This window comes from Mustelus asterias, chromosome 26 (assembly GCF_964213995.1).
Source record: "Mustelus asterias chromosome 26, sMusAst1.hap1.1, whole genome shotgun sequence".
Lineage (NCBI taxonomy): Eukaryota > Metazoa > Chordata > Chondrichthyes > Carcharhiniformes > Triakidae > Mustelus > Mustelus asterias.
The window spans coordinates 16,282,689-16,296,712 of NC_135826.1; the positions used below are offsets into that span (position 1 = coordinate 16,282,689).

Consider the following 14,024-nt stretch of genomic DNA (forward strand, 5'->3'; position numbering starts at 1 on the left):
GTGAAGTGCAGAGGGACCTGGGCGTTCTAGTGCATGAATTACAAAAAGCTAGCAGGCAGGTCCCACAATCCTATCACACATTAAGTTGATCTTTCTCTTCACCCTATCAGTAACTGTAACACTTGGGCAGGATTTTAAGGCCTCGCTCGCCCCGAATCCGTAAAATCCCGCCCGAGATCAATGGACCTTTCCACGGTCCGCCCCTTGCCCACTCCGATTCCTGTGGTGGGCACAATGGTAACATTCCGGCCTATATTCTGCACCCTCTCCTTTCCTTCTCCCCTATGCACTCTATGCTTTGTAAGAGCTCACAAGAAACAATACTTTTCATAGAATCAATCATTCATAGAAACCCTACAGTGCAGAAGGAGGCCATTCGGCCCATCGAGTCTGCACCGACCACAATCCCACCCAGGCCCTACCCCCACATATTTACCCACTAATCCCTCTAACCTACACATCCCAGGACTCTAAGGGGCAATTTTTAACCTGGCCAATCAACCTAACCCGCACATCTTTGGACTGTGGGAGGAAACCGGAGCACCCGGAGGAAACCCACGCAGACACGAGGAGAATGTGCAAACTCCACACAGACAGTGACCGAGTCAGGAATCGAACCCGGGACCCTGGAGCTGTCAAGCAGCAGTGCTAACCAGTGCTAACCACTGTGCTACCGTGCCGCCCAATACGGGTGGCACGGTAGCACAGTGGTTAGCACTGCTGCTTCACAGCTCCAGGGACCTGGGTTCGATTCCCGGCTTGGGTCACTGTCTGTGTGGAGTTTGCACATTCTCCTCGTGTCTGCGTGGGTTTCCTCCGGGTGCTCTGGTTTCCTCCCACAGTCCAAAGATGTGTGGGTTAGGTTGATTGGCCATGTTAAAAATTGCCCTTAGTGTCCTGAGATGCATAGGTGAGAGGGATTAGTTGGGTAAGTATGTAGGGATATGGGAGTAGGGCCTGGGTGGGATTGTGGTCGGTGCAGACTCAATGGGCCGAATGGCCTCTTTCTGTACTGTAGGGTTTCTATGATTCTATGTGACAATAGCAATTCAATTCAAATGGCATTTTGGCCTTTATTGCAAAGGGGTTGGAGTTTAAAAATAGGGAGTTTTTTGTTGCAATTGTACTGGTGAAGCCTCACCTGGAATACTGTGTACAGTTTTGGTTCCCTTACCTACAAAATTATGAAGTAACATTGGAGGCAGTCCAAAGGAGATTCACCAGGCTAAATCCTGGGATGAGAGGGTTGTCCTATCAAGGGTCTGTATTCCTTGCAGTTTAGAAGAGTGAGAGGTGACCTTATTCAAACATATAAGATCCTGAGGGGGCTGGGCAGGGTAGATGCTGAGATGTTTTCACTAGTGGGAGAGTCTCGAACAAGGGAGCATAGCTACAAGATAGCTACAAGATAGAAACTTACAAGATAATGAACGGCTTAGATAGGATGGACGTAGGGAAGTTGTTTCCATTAACAGGGGAGACTAGGACGCGGGGGCACAGCCTTAGAATAAAAGGGAGTCACTTTAGAACAGAGATGAGGAGAAATTTCTTCAGCCAGAGAGTGGTGGGTCTGTGGAATTCATTGCCACAGAGGGCTGTGGAGGCCGAGACGTTGAGCGTCTTCAAGACAGAAATTGATAAATTCTTGATTTCTCGAGGAATTAAGGGCTATGGGGAGAGAGCGGGTAAATGGAGTTGAAATCAACCATGATTGAATGGTGGAGTGGACTCGATGGGCCGAATGGCCTTACTTCCGCTCCTATGTCTTATGGTCTTATGGTCTTAAGATGAGGTGCGTAGAAATTTCTTCTTGCAGAGGGTGGTGAATCTTTGGAATTCTCTGCACCAAAGGGTGGTGGAGGCTGGATCATTAAAGGTATTTAAAGCGGAGGTGAATAAATATTTGACAGATCGGGGAATAGAGGGCTATGAGGAAATGGCACAGAAAAGGAGTTGAGGCCGGCATAGGTCAGCCATGATCATATTGAATAGCGGGGCAGGCTTGAAGGGCCTAGAGGCCTACTCCTGCTTCTAGTTTTTGTGTGTATCATGATGTTGAAGGAGGTCTTGTGTCTCAGTGAGTAATCTGCCTCTGAGCCAGAAACTACAGGTTCAAGTCCCATTCCAGGATACATTTCATCTACTACATTCCCCTTGTCTACTCTCTGTTATCTCTGCAAAGTCACAATAACTTCACTGTAATGTTCATTTCAGCTGACTTATGACACGAATAAACAAACTTAAAAGAATTCAGTGAGGTTGATTAAGTAAGACATTCCTTTTGAAATCCATGGTAACTATTCATTAATATTGTTTAACTTCTAAATTGTCTTCTAGTCTCTCATTTTATAGGGATTTCATTATTTTTCTGACTACCAGTGTCATACTGACTAGTATGTAATTCCCTGGATTGAGTCTATCTACCCTCCTAAATGTGGGTATAACCTTAGCTATCCACAAGTCCTTGATTCTATTTTTTTCCCAAGGAACTATTGAATGAGTATTAGTGCCTCTGCTAGTTCTTTTCTAGATTCTTTTAAAATGCATGGACGAGGAACAGGGGAGCAGTCTGGATTCCACTCGTGTTCAGAAGTGAAAAGAAAAAGGAAAAAGCTTTCATTTATATAGCACCTATCACGTCCATCAGGTGTCCCAAAGCAAAGTCTTTACAGTTATTGAAATACTATTGAAATAGAGTTACTTTTGTAATGCAGATAACATATGGTTCAGTTTGAGGTTCCTACATTTCATGAGAAAAATAATACTAAATACTGTCAATTTAATCGAGTTAATCTATTTATTCAGTCCAAAGATGTGCAGGTTAAGTGGATTAGCCATGGTAAATACCCCATGGTGTCCAAAGATGTGCAGGTTAGGTGGATTAGCCACTATGGTAAATGCACGGGATAGCAGGGGTAGGGTGGAGGGAAGGTCCTGGGTGAGATGCGCTTTTGGAGAGTCAGTGCAGGCTCGATTGGCCAAATGGCCTCTGCGACTCTGTAGGGTTTCTATGGTTCCACAGTCTAATCCACGCAGGTACGATTTTTTAAAAGTGTGTTTTTAACAGGTAATGAATAAAAACTGATGGTAGGTTGATTAGTGATCAACCATTCCCAATGTGTGTGTCCTTTCACTGCTCCACTGGGGACCCTGTGCACTGGGCTCATGGTTTGAATTCCACCCTTGCTCTTGGTCAGTACCCAATGACTGCTGCTGGAATAACACATGCAGGGAACATCCGAGTGAGAGCAGATCTGGGCTCCCTGCCTTCACAACAATCATCCTACCAGCACTCACTGCCCAGGCCTGACGTTAACATAAAGGATCCCACTCAAATGAGGCATTGAGCTGTCAGGGGGGGAACTGGAAGATGTTAGAGAAAACAAAATGGAGGAGAAAGCTTTCTCCACAGAAAATTAAAAATGAACCTTGCAAACTCAAAGGGTGGAATTTTTCTGTCCTGCCCACCACGGAAATCGTAGCGGGCGGGACACAAACCATGCAAAGATCCGTTGACCTCGTTCAGGATGTCCTGGTCTTCGGGCAAGCACAGCTGGAAAATCCCACCCAAATGCCTTTCATCGTTGAATCAGGCAGAGATTAGCAGACAATCCCTACAGTGTAAAAGGAGGCCATTCAGCCCATCGAGTCTGCACCGACTCTCCGAAAGCTCATCTTACCCAGGTCCCTATCCCCATAACCCTGTGCATTTACCATGACTGGTGCACCTAACCTACAGATCTTTGGACACTAAGAGGTAATTTAGCACGGTCAACCCACCTATTTTTGGACTGTGGGAGGAAACCGGAGCACCTGGAGGAAACCCACGCAGACACGGGGAGAACATGCAGACTTCACACAGACAGTGACCCAAGCCGGAATCGAACCCATGTCCCTGGTGCTGTGAGGCAGCAGTGCTAACCACTGTACCACCCCAAACCATTGTGGAAGACAATAGAGTCAAGATGCATTTTATTATTGGAAATGCATACAGCCAGGTATACCAGTCAAGCTTGCATGTTTAAAATTAATCAGTTTATGTGTAATTTATTCCTTCAGTTAGCCAATTGAGCCAGATCACACCAACTCTATACTTGTGTAATAGGGGTGGTAGACAGACAATTGGACATTTTTTTTCTGTAGGCAGCTACTGATACAATTTGTTGTGTTTTATAGGTCACATGCGAAGGCTATTTGACCTATTATGGCTGCCTTTGAAAGAATGTTCCAACAGTCCCACTCTCCACTATTTATTTCCTCATAGCCCTGAATAAGTGAAGGCTGAGAATAGCTCATTAAGCCCATTCTTTCAGCATTTCAATGCACTCACCTTGCCTCCAACATTCAACAATGTCTTTTAATTCTTCTTACCTCCAATATCACCCAATAGTAAAAAAACCCTGCAGAAACTGTATCTGATCCAGGTGGCACCTGATGCTTCAAAATCAAAGTGCTTTCATCAATCACAAGACAATGAGGTAAACCTGTGTCTTCACTTCTTGGGCAGTGATCTGACAAAATATCAGACCTTTACACAATCCACTCATGAAATATAAAGAGACAGGGTAGTACCACGGACAGACAATCCATTCTGCCTCTAACAAAGGGTCATCCAGACTCGAAACATTGGCTCTGTTCTCTCTCCACAGATGCTGTCAGACCTGCTGAGATTTTCCAGCAATTTTCTGTTTTTGTTTTAGATTCCAGCATCCGCAGTAATTTGCTTCTACCTATTCTGCCATGTTGCCACTCAGGCAATGAGGTTGGAAGTCTATCTCCTAATGTTATATTCCTGCTTCAATGTGTATTCGATATTTTGGTAAAGTGTCATGCGTTTGTAAATCAAGTTAATAGAGTACCAGGATTCCGTGAGCTGAATCAGGATCCTATATCACAGCAGTGACAGGTTGAATCGCCCTTGTTGCAGTTATCCAAGTTCCAGTTACAGGAATCTTTAGAAAAAGCTTAGGGTGTGATCTTACCAAAAAAATTCTAAGTGCCGAACGAGCATGAAAATGGGAGAGAATCACAACCATTTGTTGGACGAGTTCCCAGATGCAATCGTATGGCACTTAGAAAAAAAGAGGCAAAGTGTGATTCTCACCAGTGCGAGAGGGGACGGAGCCTATTCATGCCGAAAAGCCGGCTGCTGAGCTGTAGGGGCACTATTGCACACGCACCCCGATCTCCCAGTGCACTGTGTACAAGTGTACACAGTAGACTGGGAGATCTCTCACTCCCCCAGACATCACCCCATCCCCCAATTACTAGACCCAATTCCCCCAGCCAATTGCTGGCCCTCATTCCCCCCAGCCAAGCGCTGCCCTATCCGATCCCCAATGTAGAGTACTCAGCTCACCTCCCCATTCTGGCCCCACCCCTTCAGGCTGTGCGCCCTCCCCTTAGGCCTTGCCCCCTTTGGCACTGTCCAGTGGGTAGTGGCAGGGTGCCCAATCAACCCCCTGGCAGTGCAAAGGCCACAGGCTGGCAGTACCAGACTGGCACTGCCCAAGGGGCACTACGCAGCCTTACCTCCGACCACCCTGGGGGGCTTCAATGGCCTCCGCTGCCAACGGTGAGGCCATCATGTCAGATCCCCGTTGGTGGGGACCATACGTGATCCTTGCCGGTGAGGACACCAGTGTCATAAGGCAAGTAAGCCTGGACAATTGCCTCCCAGGCTCGCTAATAATATTAAAACAAAGTCATCATAAACCTTCCTGGGTACAATGCTGATTACGCTGGCAAAACGCTGCTGGTAACATTGCGAGAGGCGAGAAACTGGGCACGAAGTTGGTTTTTCAGCTCTCGCCCGATCTTACCAGCTCACCATATCAATCGACCGGTGTGATAAGCAGGTAAGATCGCCCCCTTAATGTTTCTAAAATGTTCTAATATTTTGACTGCAATTTAGTCGAGGTGTGGAAATCAATTTAGCTGATTTACCATGTAGCAACAGATTGAGCGCTATGTGAGCAGGTTGGTCCAAGGCAAGACCTTTGACCTGTCCTCAATCAGCCTCAACTGGGCAGTGCCATTGAACTGGCATTGAGGCTGAGGGGACACAGGGAGAGAAAATCAGCCAGTGTCTAAATTGCTAACCACCATCCGATGGCACCTCTCAGGAACACGGGGGGTGCAGAGCAAGAACAGAATGAGAGGCTGACACCATTCACTGTCATACACACTAAAATGGACACACGGGTGAGGCAGTGGAAAGCACTCAGTGCCCTTTGAACTGTAAATCAGCAAAAGCACAACCACCTTCAAAGTTTAAACATTAATGTCACAAGTAGGCTTACATTAACACTGCAATGAAGTTATTGTGAAAATCCCCTAGTCGCCTCACTCCAGCACCTGTTCAGATACACCGAGGGAGAACTTAGCATGGCCAATGCACCTAACCTGCACATCTTTCAGACTGTGGGAGGAAACCGGAGGAAACCCACACAGACACGGGGAGAATGTGCAAACTCCACACAGACAGTGACGGGGAATTAAACCCGGGTCCCTGGCCCTGTGAGGCAGCAATGCTAACCACTGTGCCGCCCTGTCTTCAGGAGAAGAAAGAAAAAAGATGGTGTTTTCTGAAGCACTTTAATTGAGGACATTTTAACCATTTAAAAAGAGAACAATTTTTTTTTATTCTGAATGGTTTTTATTTCTTGAAAGTACAAACTTGATCCACAGAAAGTATTTTAAAAACGCACATCATTTCTGAAGAGGAATGTTGAATAAAACATTGATCTGGGTCATCAAGGTAGTTTGAAATTGCTTTTGTGAAAACAATAAAGCCACTGGACATTTAAGCAACTCAGCACCAATCCTAAATCCCAAATTATCACCTTTCTTTCCTTTGCTTTCTACAATTACTGTGAATTTCACCATGTTACTTTATAATATTGATTTTTAAACATTTGTAACAACTTAAAGAAATAGTGGGGAAGAATGGAATAGCTACCCCGAAAACAGAGATTGTGCTGTGTGATTAACTCTTAAATAAGCATTGCTTCTGCTGTAGGCAATACATACATTTTGTCTTGTTTGAGCATTTCAATGATTAACCCTTTTAGGTCCCACTCTTATATATATGCAGGCGTCACTAGCTGGGCCAGCATTTATTACCCATCCTGAGGGCTTTGTTGTGGATCTGGAGTCACATGTAGGCCAGACCGGGTAAGGACGGCAGATTTCCTTCCCTAAAGGACATTCGTGAACCAGATGTGTTTTTACGACAATCAACAATGGTTTCATGGTCATCAGTAGATTTTATGCCTGTAAAATATGTAGAAATGAATAGAGAGCATTATTCAGCCCATTCAGCTTGCTCCTCTATCTCTTTCATTCCCTGATTAATCATTTTGAATGTGCCTTCCTACTCCATGCTGTCCTTTGATTCTTTGCTGAAGCCGAGAAGTGATCATGTGGATTGGTTTAATGGCCTCAGCCAAAACTGGCTCAGGACACGTGGAAGCATATCCTGTTATGGCCCAAAGACAAGTAGGTTCTGAATGGAACTGAACCTAGAGATACTCCCAACATTAACTCTGGCCTCAAGGCTCCCTCTGCTCTCTCAACCAAGGGCTCACTCTTAAAGTGTATGAGTAAGTGGCCAGTGTGGGGCAACAGCAGTGAAGCAGATGTTGTTCTGACTGATGTTCACAAACTTGTACATTCCGAGAGAACACTCAAAAGGCCAGCGTGCAACACGCCCATTTTTAGATTTTTATGACACTTGAATTTTTTAGGGAAGGTGATTTTGAACAACTAAGCCATTAGAACTGGCTTTGTAGCTTGGCTTTTAAGCACTTCCTTGGGGAGTTCTACTAAATTACTACCAGTCTCCTTTAACATTGTCTATTGAACAGAGCACAGGCCAATGATCTGACTGGAGGTTTAAATATAAGTTACATTGGTCAGAGATTTCAGGGAATTCTCCTCTACAAACACACACACTGCCCATTGTCAATTTAAATACAGAAGCTCACACCCAGCCAAGACCTTCAGATATAATGCATTTAACAAAAGTAATCTGTTTTATTTTGTATACACATTCCTGAATCTCTATCAAAGACCTTAAGTCATGAGGAATGCTGGTTTCTAATTAGTAAATAGTTCAAAGGCTGAATACTGGCAGAAATGATGGTCAGGGATATTGAAGATAGCAGCAAACGGGCCTGGTATCCCACGCTACTTAGATTTAATGTTCTCCATCACAAGGGAACATTCTTCAGAGAAATGTGCTTTCATATGCAACTTCACTCCTGGGAATTGGCTACATTTTGGGTCGGATTCTCCAAACTCGCTCACAGCCGGGATTTTCCCATCCCGCTGCAGTGAACAGAGATTTGGCTGAACACCAAATTTTCCATCCTCACTGTCAGCGACGGGGTGTGAATGGCCGGAGAATTCCGGCCTTAATGTCAGAATCAATGACAGACTCAGCATGAGTGAACCCATAATTGAAAAGATTCATTCAGCCATAATGTCACTGGAGGCATGTACAGAGAAGCCAGAAATTCTATATAATTCAGGACCGATAATTAGTGAACAGTCATAAACCAGCAAGTAAAAATATTTAACTTTGCAAAACATGCAGTAAGCTTTCATTTATAAAGGCAATATTCTCATCAGACTCCTAGACAAGAGGGTAGACTGCGTAGTTAGCAATTCCACAGTTGTTGTTCTCGTCCTTGGCCATCTTGATGTATCCTTTGTCACCCCACCATTTTCCAAAGCTGAGGGAAAACAGGAAAGTTTGATTAAACTCTAGTCAAAGAATATCTGTTTTCCACAAGACATTTATAAATGCAGGCCTTTGCAAAATATGTGAGCTGGGATATAATTAACGGAGAAGGAAAGTTGTTCAGATCACTTTGGATCAATCAGGTTGGCTTTCATTGCTGATTCACATCTGGTGTGTGGCAGTCTTTTAAGGAACGGTTGTTAGGGCTACAGGACAAGCATGTGCCTGTAAAAAAGAAGGATAGGAAGGGTAGGATTAGAGAACCGTGGATAACCAGGGAAATTGAGGGACTGGTCAAAAGGAAAAGAGATGCGTATGTTAGGTCCAAGCAGCTAAAAACGGAGGGAGCTCTGGAGGAGTATAATGAAAGTAGGAAAATACTCAAACGGGAAATTAGAAGAGCAAAAAGGGGTCACGAAATGTTCTTGGCAGACAGGATTAAGGAGAATCCCAAGGCATTTTATTCATACGTTAGGAACAAAAGGGTTGTTAGGGAAAAAATCGGACCTCTCAGGGACAAAAGTGGGGAATTATGCTTGGAGCCCAAAGAGGTAGGGGAGATCCTAAATGAATACTTTGCGTCGGTATTCACTAAGGAGAGGGATGTGTTGACTGGGAGTGTCTCGGAGGGGAGTGTTGAACCGTTGGAGAAAATCTCCATTACAAAGGAGGAAGTGTTAGGTTTGTTAGAGAATATAAAGACTGACAAATCCCCAGGGCCTGATGGAATCTATCCAAGGCTGCTCAGGGAGACGAGAGGTGAAATCGTTGGGCCTCTGACGCAAATCTTTGTCTCGTCACTGGACACAGGTGAGGTCCCAGAGGATTGGAGGATAGCCAATGTGGTCCCGTTATTTAAGAAGGGTAGGAAGGATAACCCGGGTAATTATAGGCCGGTGAGCTTGACGTCCGTGGTGGGGAAGTTGTTGGAGAAGATTCTTAAAGATAGGATGTATGCGCATTTAGAAAGGAATAAACTCATTAACGATAGTCAACATGGTTTTGTGAGAGGGAGGTCATGCCTCACTAACCTGGTGGTGTTTTTTGAAGAAGTGACCAAAATGGTTGACGAAGGAAGGGCCGTGGATGTTGTCTATATGGACTTTAGTAAAGCGTTTGACAAAGTCCCTCATGGTAGGCTAGTGAAAAAGGTTGGATCCCATGGGATAAAGGGGGAGGTGGCTAGATGGGTGGAGAACTGGCTTGGTCATAGAAGACAGAGGGTGGTAGTGGAAGGGTCTTTTTCCGGCTGGAGGCCTGTGACTAGTGGTGTACCGCAGGGCTCTGTATTGGGACCTCTGCTGTTTGTGATTTATATAAATGATCTGGAAGAAGGAGTAACTGGGGTGATCAGTAAGTTTGCGGACGACACAAAATTGGCAGGACTTGCAGATAGTGAGGAACATTGTCAGAGGCTACAGAAGGATATAGATAGGCTGGAAATTTGGGCAAGGAAATGGCAGATGGAGTTCAATCCTGATAAATGCGAAGTGATGCATTTTGGTGGGAATAATGTAGGGAGGAGCTACACGATAAATGGAAGAACCATAAAGGGTGTAGAGACGCAGAGGGACCTGGGTGTGCAAGTCCACAGATCTTTGAAGGTGACGTCACAGGTGGAGAAGGTGGTGAAGAAGGCATATGGCATGCTTGCCTTTATAGGACGGGGCATAGAGTATAAAAGTTGGGGTCTGATGTTGCAGATGTATAGAACGTTGGTTCGGCCGCATTTGGAATACTGCGTCCAGTTCTGGTCGCCACACTACCAGAAGGATGTGGAGGCTTTGGAGAGAGTACAGAGGAGGTTTACCAGGATGCTGCCTGGTATGGAGGGGCTTGGTTATGAGGAGAGATTGGGGAAACTGGGGTTGTTCTCCTTGGAAAGACGGAGGATGAGGGGAGACTTAATAGAGGTGTATAAAATTATGAAAGGCATAGATAGGGTGAACGGTGGGAAGCTTTTCCCCGGGTCGGTGGTGACGTTCACGAGGGGTCATAGGTTCAAGGTGAAGGGGGGGAGGTTTAACACAGATATCAGAAGGACATATTTCACACAGAGGGTCGTGGGGGCCTGGAATGTGTTGCCGGGCAAGGTGGTGGAGGCGGACACACTGGGAACGTTTAAGACTTATCTAGACAGCTATATGAACGGAGTGGGAATGGAGGGATACAAAAGAGTGGTCTAGTTTGGACCAGGGAGCGGCGCGGGCTAATTGTTCCTGGTTTCTCGTTTCAAGGCTTCATTCTATGATCATCTTGCTGGTGCCAGTACAGAGTGAGGCTACGGATAGTTGGGAACCTGTCTCGGGGGCAGGGAATTCATATGGTGTTCGTGGAAGTGGAAATGACTAGGGTTGGGAAGCATTTTCCGATCAGGGCCATTGTGATCTCCTGGACTCGTTTCGATCGCCTCAGGGGGTCGGAGAGGAATTTCCCAGATTTTTTTTTCCCCATATTGGTCCTGGGGTTTTTCACTCTGGGTTTTCGCCTCTCCCTGGAGATCACATGGTCTGGAATGGGGGGGTGGGGGTGAGTTAATAGGTTGTAATGAACAAAGCATCGTAGCTGTGAGGGACAGCTCGGTGGATAGGATATTGGTATGTAGATAGGCTGGAAAATTGGGCGGGGATCCTGGATTCAGGATTCAATCCTGGACCGGGGAGCGGCGCGGGCTTGGAGGGCCGAAGGGCCTATTCCTGTGCTGTATTGTTCTTTGTTCTTTGTTCTTTGATTAAAGGACAGATGTGGCCAGGCTGCATAATGTTCTTGTGGACCAGCTGAAGAACGCATAGAGCAGCTGGGAACTCTACAAGACTGTTGAAATGGAAGGGTGATCCTACTCTCACAGACTTTGCCTCCACTTTATGTAGCTATCCAGCTTCTATTAGGTTATTGTTTGTGTTGGTGTATTAACATGTTGTGCCTTAGAAAGGACACTACACTTAATAATCGTCATTGGGATTGACCATGAAACCAAGGGGAAAGTATTTGTGTTGGAGGAAATGTGATTAGAAATAGGCTTCTGCCCATATTGAAGGGTGAATCTCAGGATAGTAAAACACATTGGTTCTCAGAGCAAGCAGTATAAGAATGGTTTTAGCAGAAACCTCAGTGCAGGTCACCTAGAGTGACTGGAATACAAGAGAGAAAATGAAGAAGTCACTTGCAACTTCAGAGGGGATGTAAAGTTGATGCTTGAAAATGTTATAAACTCCTTTTCACTGAAGTCAATGATTTTTGAAAGATAGTTTTACTCCATTCTTAAAGTTACAAAGCCAATGCTCAGAGTGGACCAGGCAAATTCACAATCCACTCCTTGCTTGTTCCAAAACCCAAATTCCATTTGAATCCAATTCAAGATTCCCGCAAGAGAGACAAGCAAGATCCAAGCTGACAAGATAAGGCATCGCACCCCATCCTGAGCTTGATCCAATGCTTGATCTTAGCCAAAAGGTCATTGAAGTCAATGGTGTTGATTGGAATGTAAAACAGGAAGCTGATTCAAAGCTGCCAGTTTTCCACCAATCAGTGCTGAAGATTGCCCCATCACTTTCTCATTCTATCACAAGGTTTCATCATTTTGTTTTGTACTCTGATGTATCAGGTAGGAGATATAAATCTTGTTTCGTAAGCAATTTCTTACTAACATTAAACATTAATATATTAAGAGTAAATTTAATTTGTTTATTTCTGTCTTTATGTTGCATATTTGTCCGTATATTGTTGGTTGTGTGGACTTCACGTTTAGATACCTGTTTTTAACGATCCAATAGTTCTTTCCATTTTCACTTCCATAGCCCACGGTGAGCACCCCGTGGTTGGGCTCAACGTTATTGCATTTTGGCTCATAGTAAACACCTATAATGATAAACAGTCTAAATCACAATGTAACCATCAGCGGCTATAACTTCAACAAACATTGAGCAAAAAAAGTCAGTTCTCAGTCTGTACCCAATTTTAAGGTAAGAAAATATGTGGGTCAATGGCAAATTCCTCAAGGAATCAACCATCTCTATAACAGCACCTAGGCTATTCTTAAATAAACATTCTTAAATTCAAGACATTAATTCATAATCTCCCTCCAATCATTCTCATACATCACACAGTGACATGTAGAATGATACAACACAGGAGGCCATTCAGCCCAACGTACCTGCGCCAGCTCTTTGAAAGAACTCTCCAGTTGGTCCCAGGGGCCAGTTGGCTCAGTTGACTATGGGTATGGCGCAGAATAGTATCAACAGCACAGGTCTATCTATCTATTATCTAAATGCTGAGAGATTGCAGAGCTCTGACGTGCAGAGGGATCTGAGTGTCCTAGGGGTGGCACAGCGGTTAGCACTGCTGCCTCACAGACCCAGGTTCAATTCCAGCCTCGGGTCACTGTCTGTGGGGCGTTTGCACATTCTCCCCGTGTCTGTGAGGGTTTCCTCCGGGTGCTCCGATTTCCTCCCACAGTCAAAGATGTGCAGGTTAGGTGGCTTGGCCATGCTAAATTGCCCCTTAGTGTCCAAGGATGTCCATGTTAGGTGGATTAGCCATGGTAAATGTGTGGGTTTACAGGGATAGGCTGGGGGAGAGGGCTTGGGTAAGATACTTTGTCAGATTCAGTGCAGACTCGATAGGCCAAATGACCTCCTTTCACATTGTGATTCTATGATTCTAGTGCATTAATCACAAAAGGCTAATATACAGGTAGCAAGTAATTAGGAAAGCCAATAGAATGTTATCATTTATTGTGAGAGGAACTGATTACAAAAGTCAGGAGGTTATGCTTCAGTTGTACAGGGTATTGATGAGACTACACCATAGAAAGCATGGAATCCCTACCGTGCAGAAGGAGGTCATTTGGCCCATCGAGTCTGCACCAACCACAATCCACCCAGTCCCCATTCCCATAATCCCACACATTTACCCCGCCAATCCATCTAACCTACACATCCTGGGACACTAAGGGGCAATTAGCATGGTCAATCAACCTAACCTGCACATCTTTGGAGTATGGGAGGAAACCGGAGCACCCGGAGGAAACCCACGCAGACACAGGGAGAACGTGCAGACTCCGCACAGTGACCCAAGCCGGGAATCGAACCCAGGTCCCTGGAGCTGTGAGGCAGCAGTGTCAATCACTGTGCCACCCATCTGGGCTCATACTCAAGTACATCTGGAGTATTGTGTAAAATACTGATCCACTTATTTAAGAAAAGACTTAAATGTATTAAAGCAGTTCAGAGACCAATTCCAGGAATAAAAATAGAAAATGCTGGAAATCTCAGCA

The 14,024-nt window shown here is 45.0% G+C and overlaps 1 protein-coding gene across 1 annotated transcript in view; it reads right to left on the reverse strand.

Moving 5' to 3' along the window:
* Positions 1 to 6,587: 6,587 nt before the first annotated feature.
* The window catches only part of LOC144479477 (cathepsin L2-like), a 36,907-nt gene continuing 29,470 nt past the window's right edge, over positions 6,588 to 14,024 (reverse strand). Inside the window, exons 7-8 of the mRNA XM_078198186.1 lie at positions 12,499 to 12,604; positions 6,588 to 8,738 (exon numbers count right to left, since the gene is read on the reverse strand). Of these exons, the coding sequence (XP_078054312.1) occupies positions 8,639 to 8,738; positions 12,499 to 12,604 (206 nt within the window). The 3' untranslated portion in view covers positions 6,588 to 8,638. The remainder of the gene's footprint in view (positions 8,739 to 12,498; positions 12,605 to 14,024) is intronic.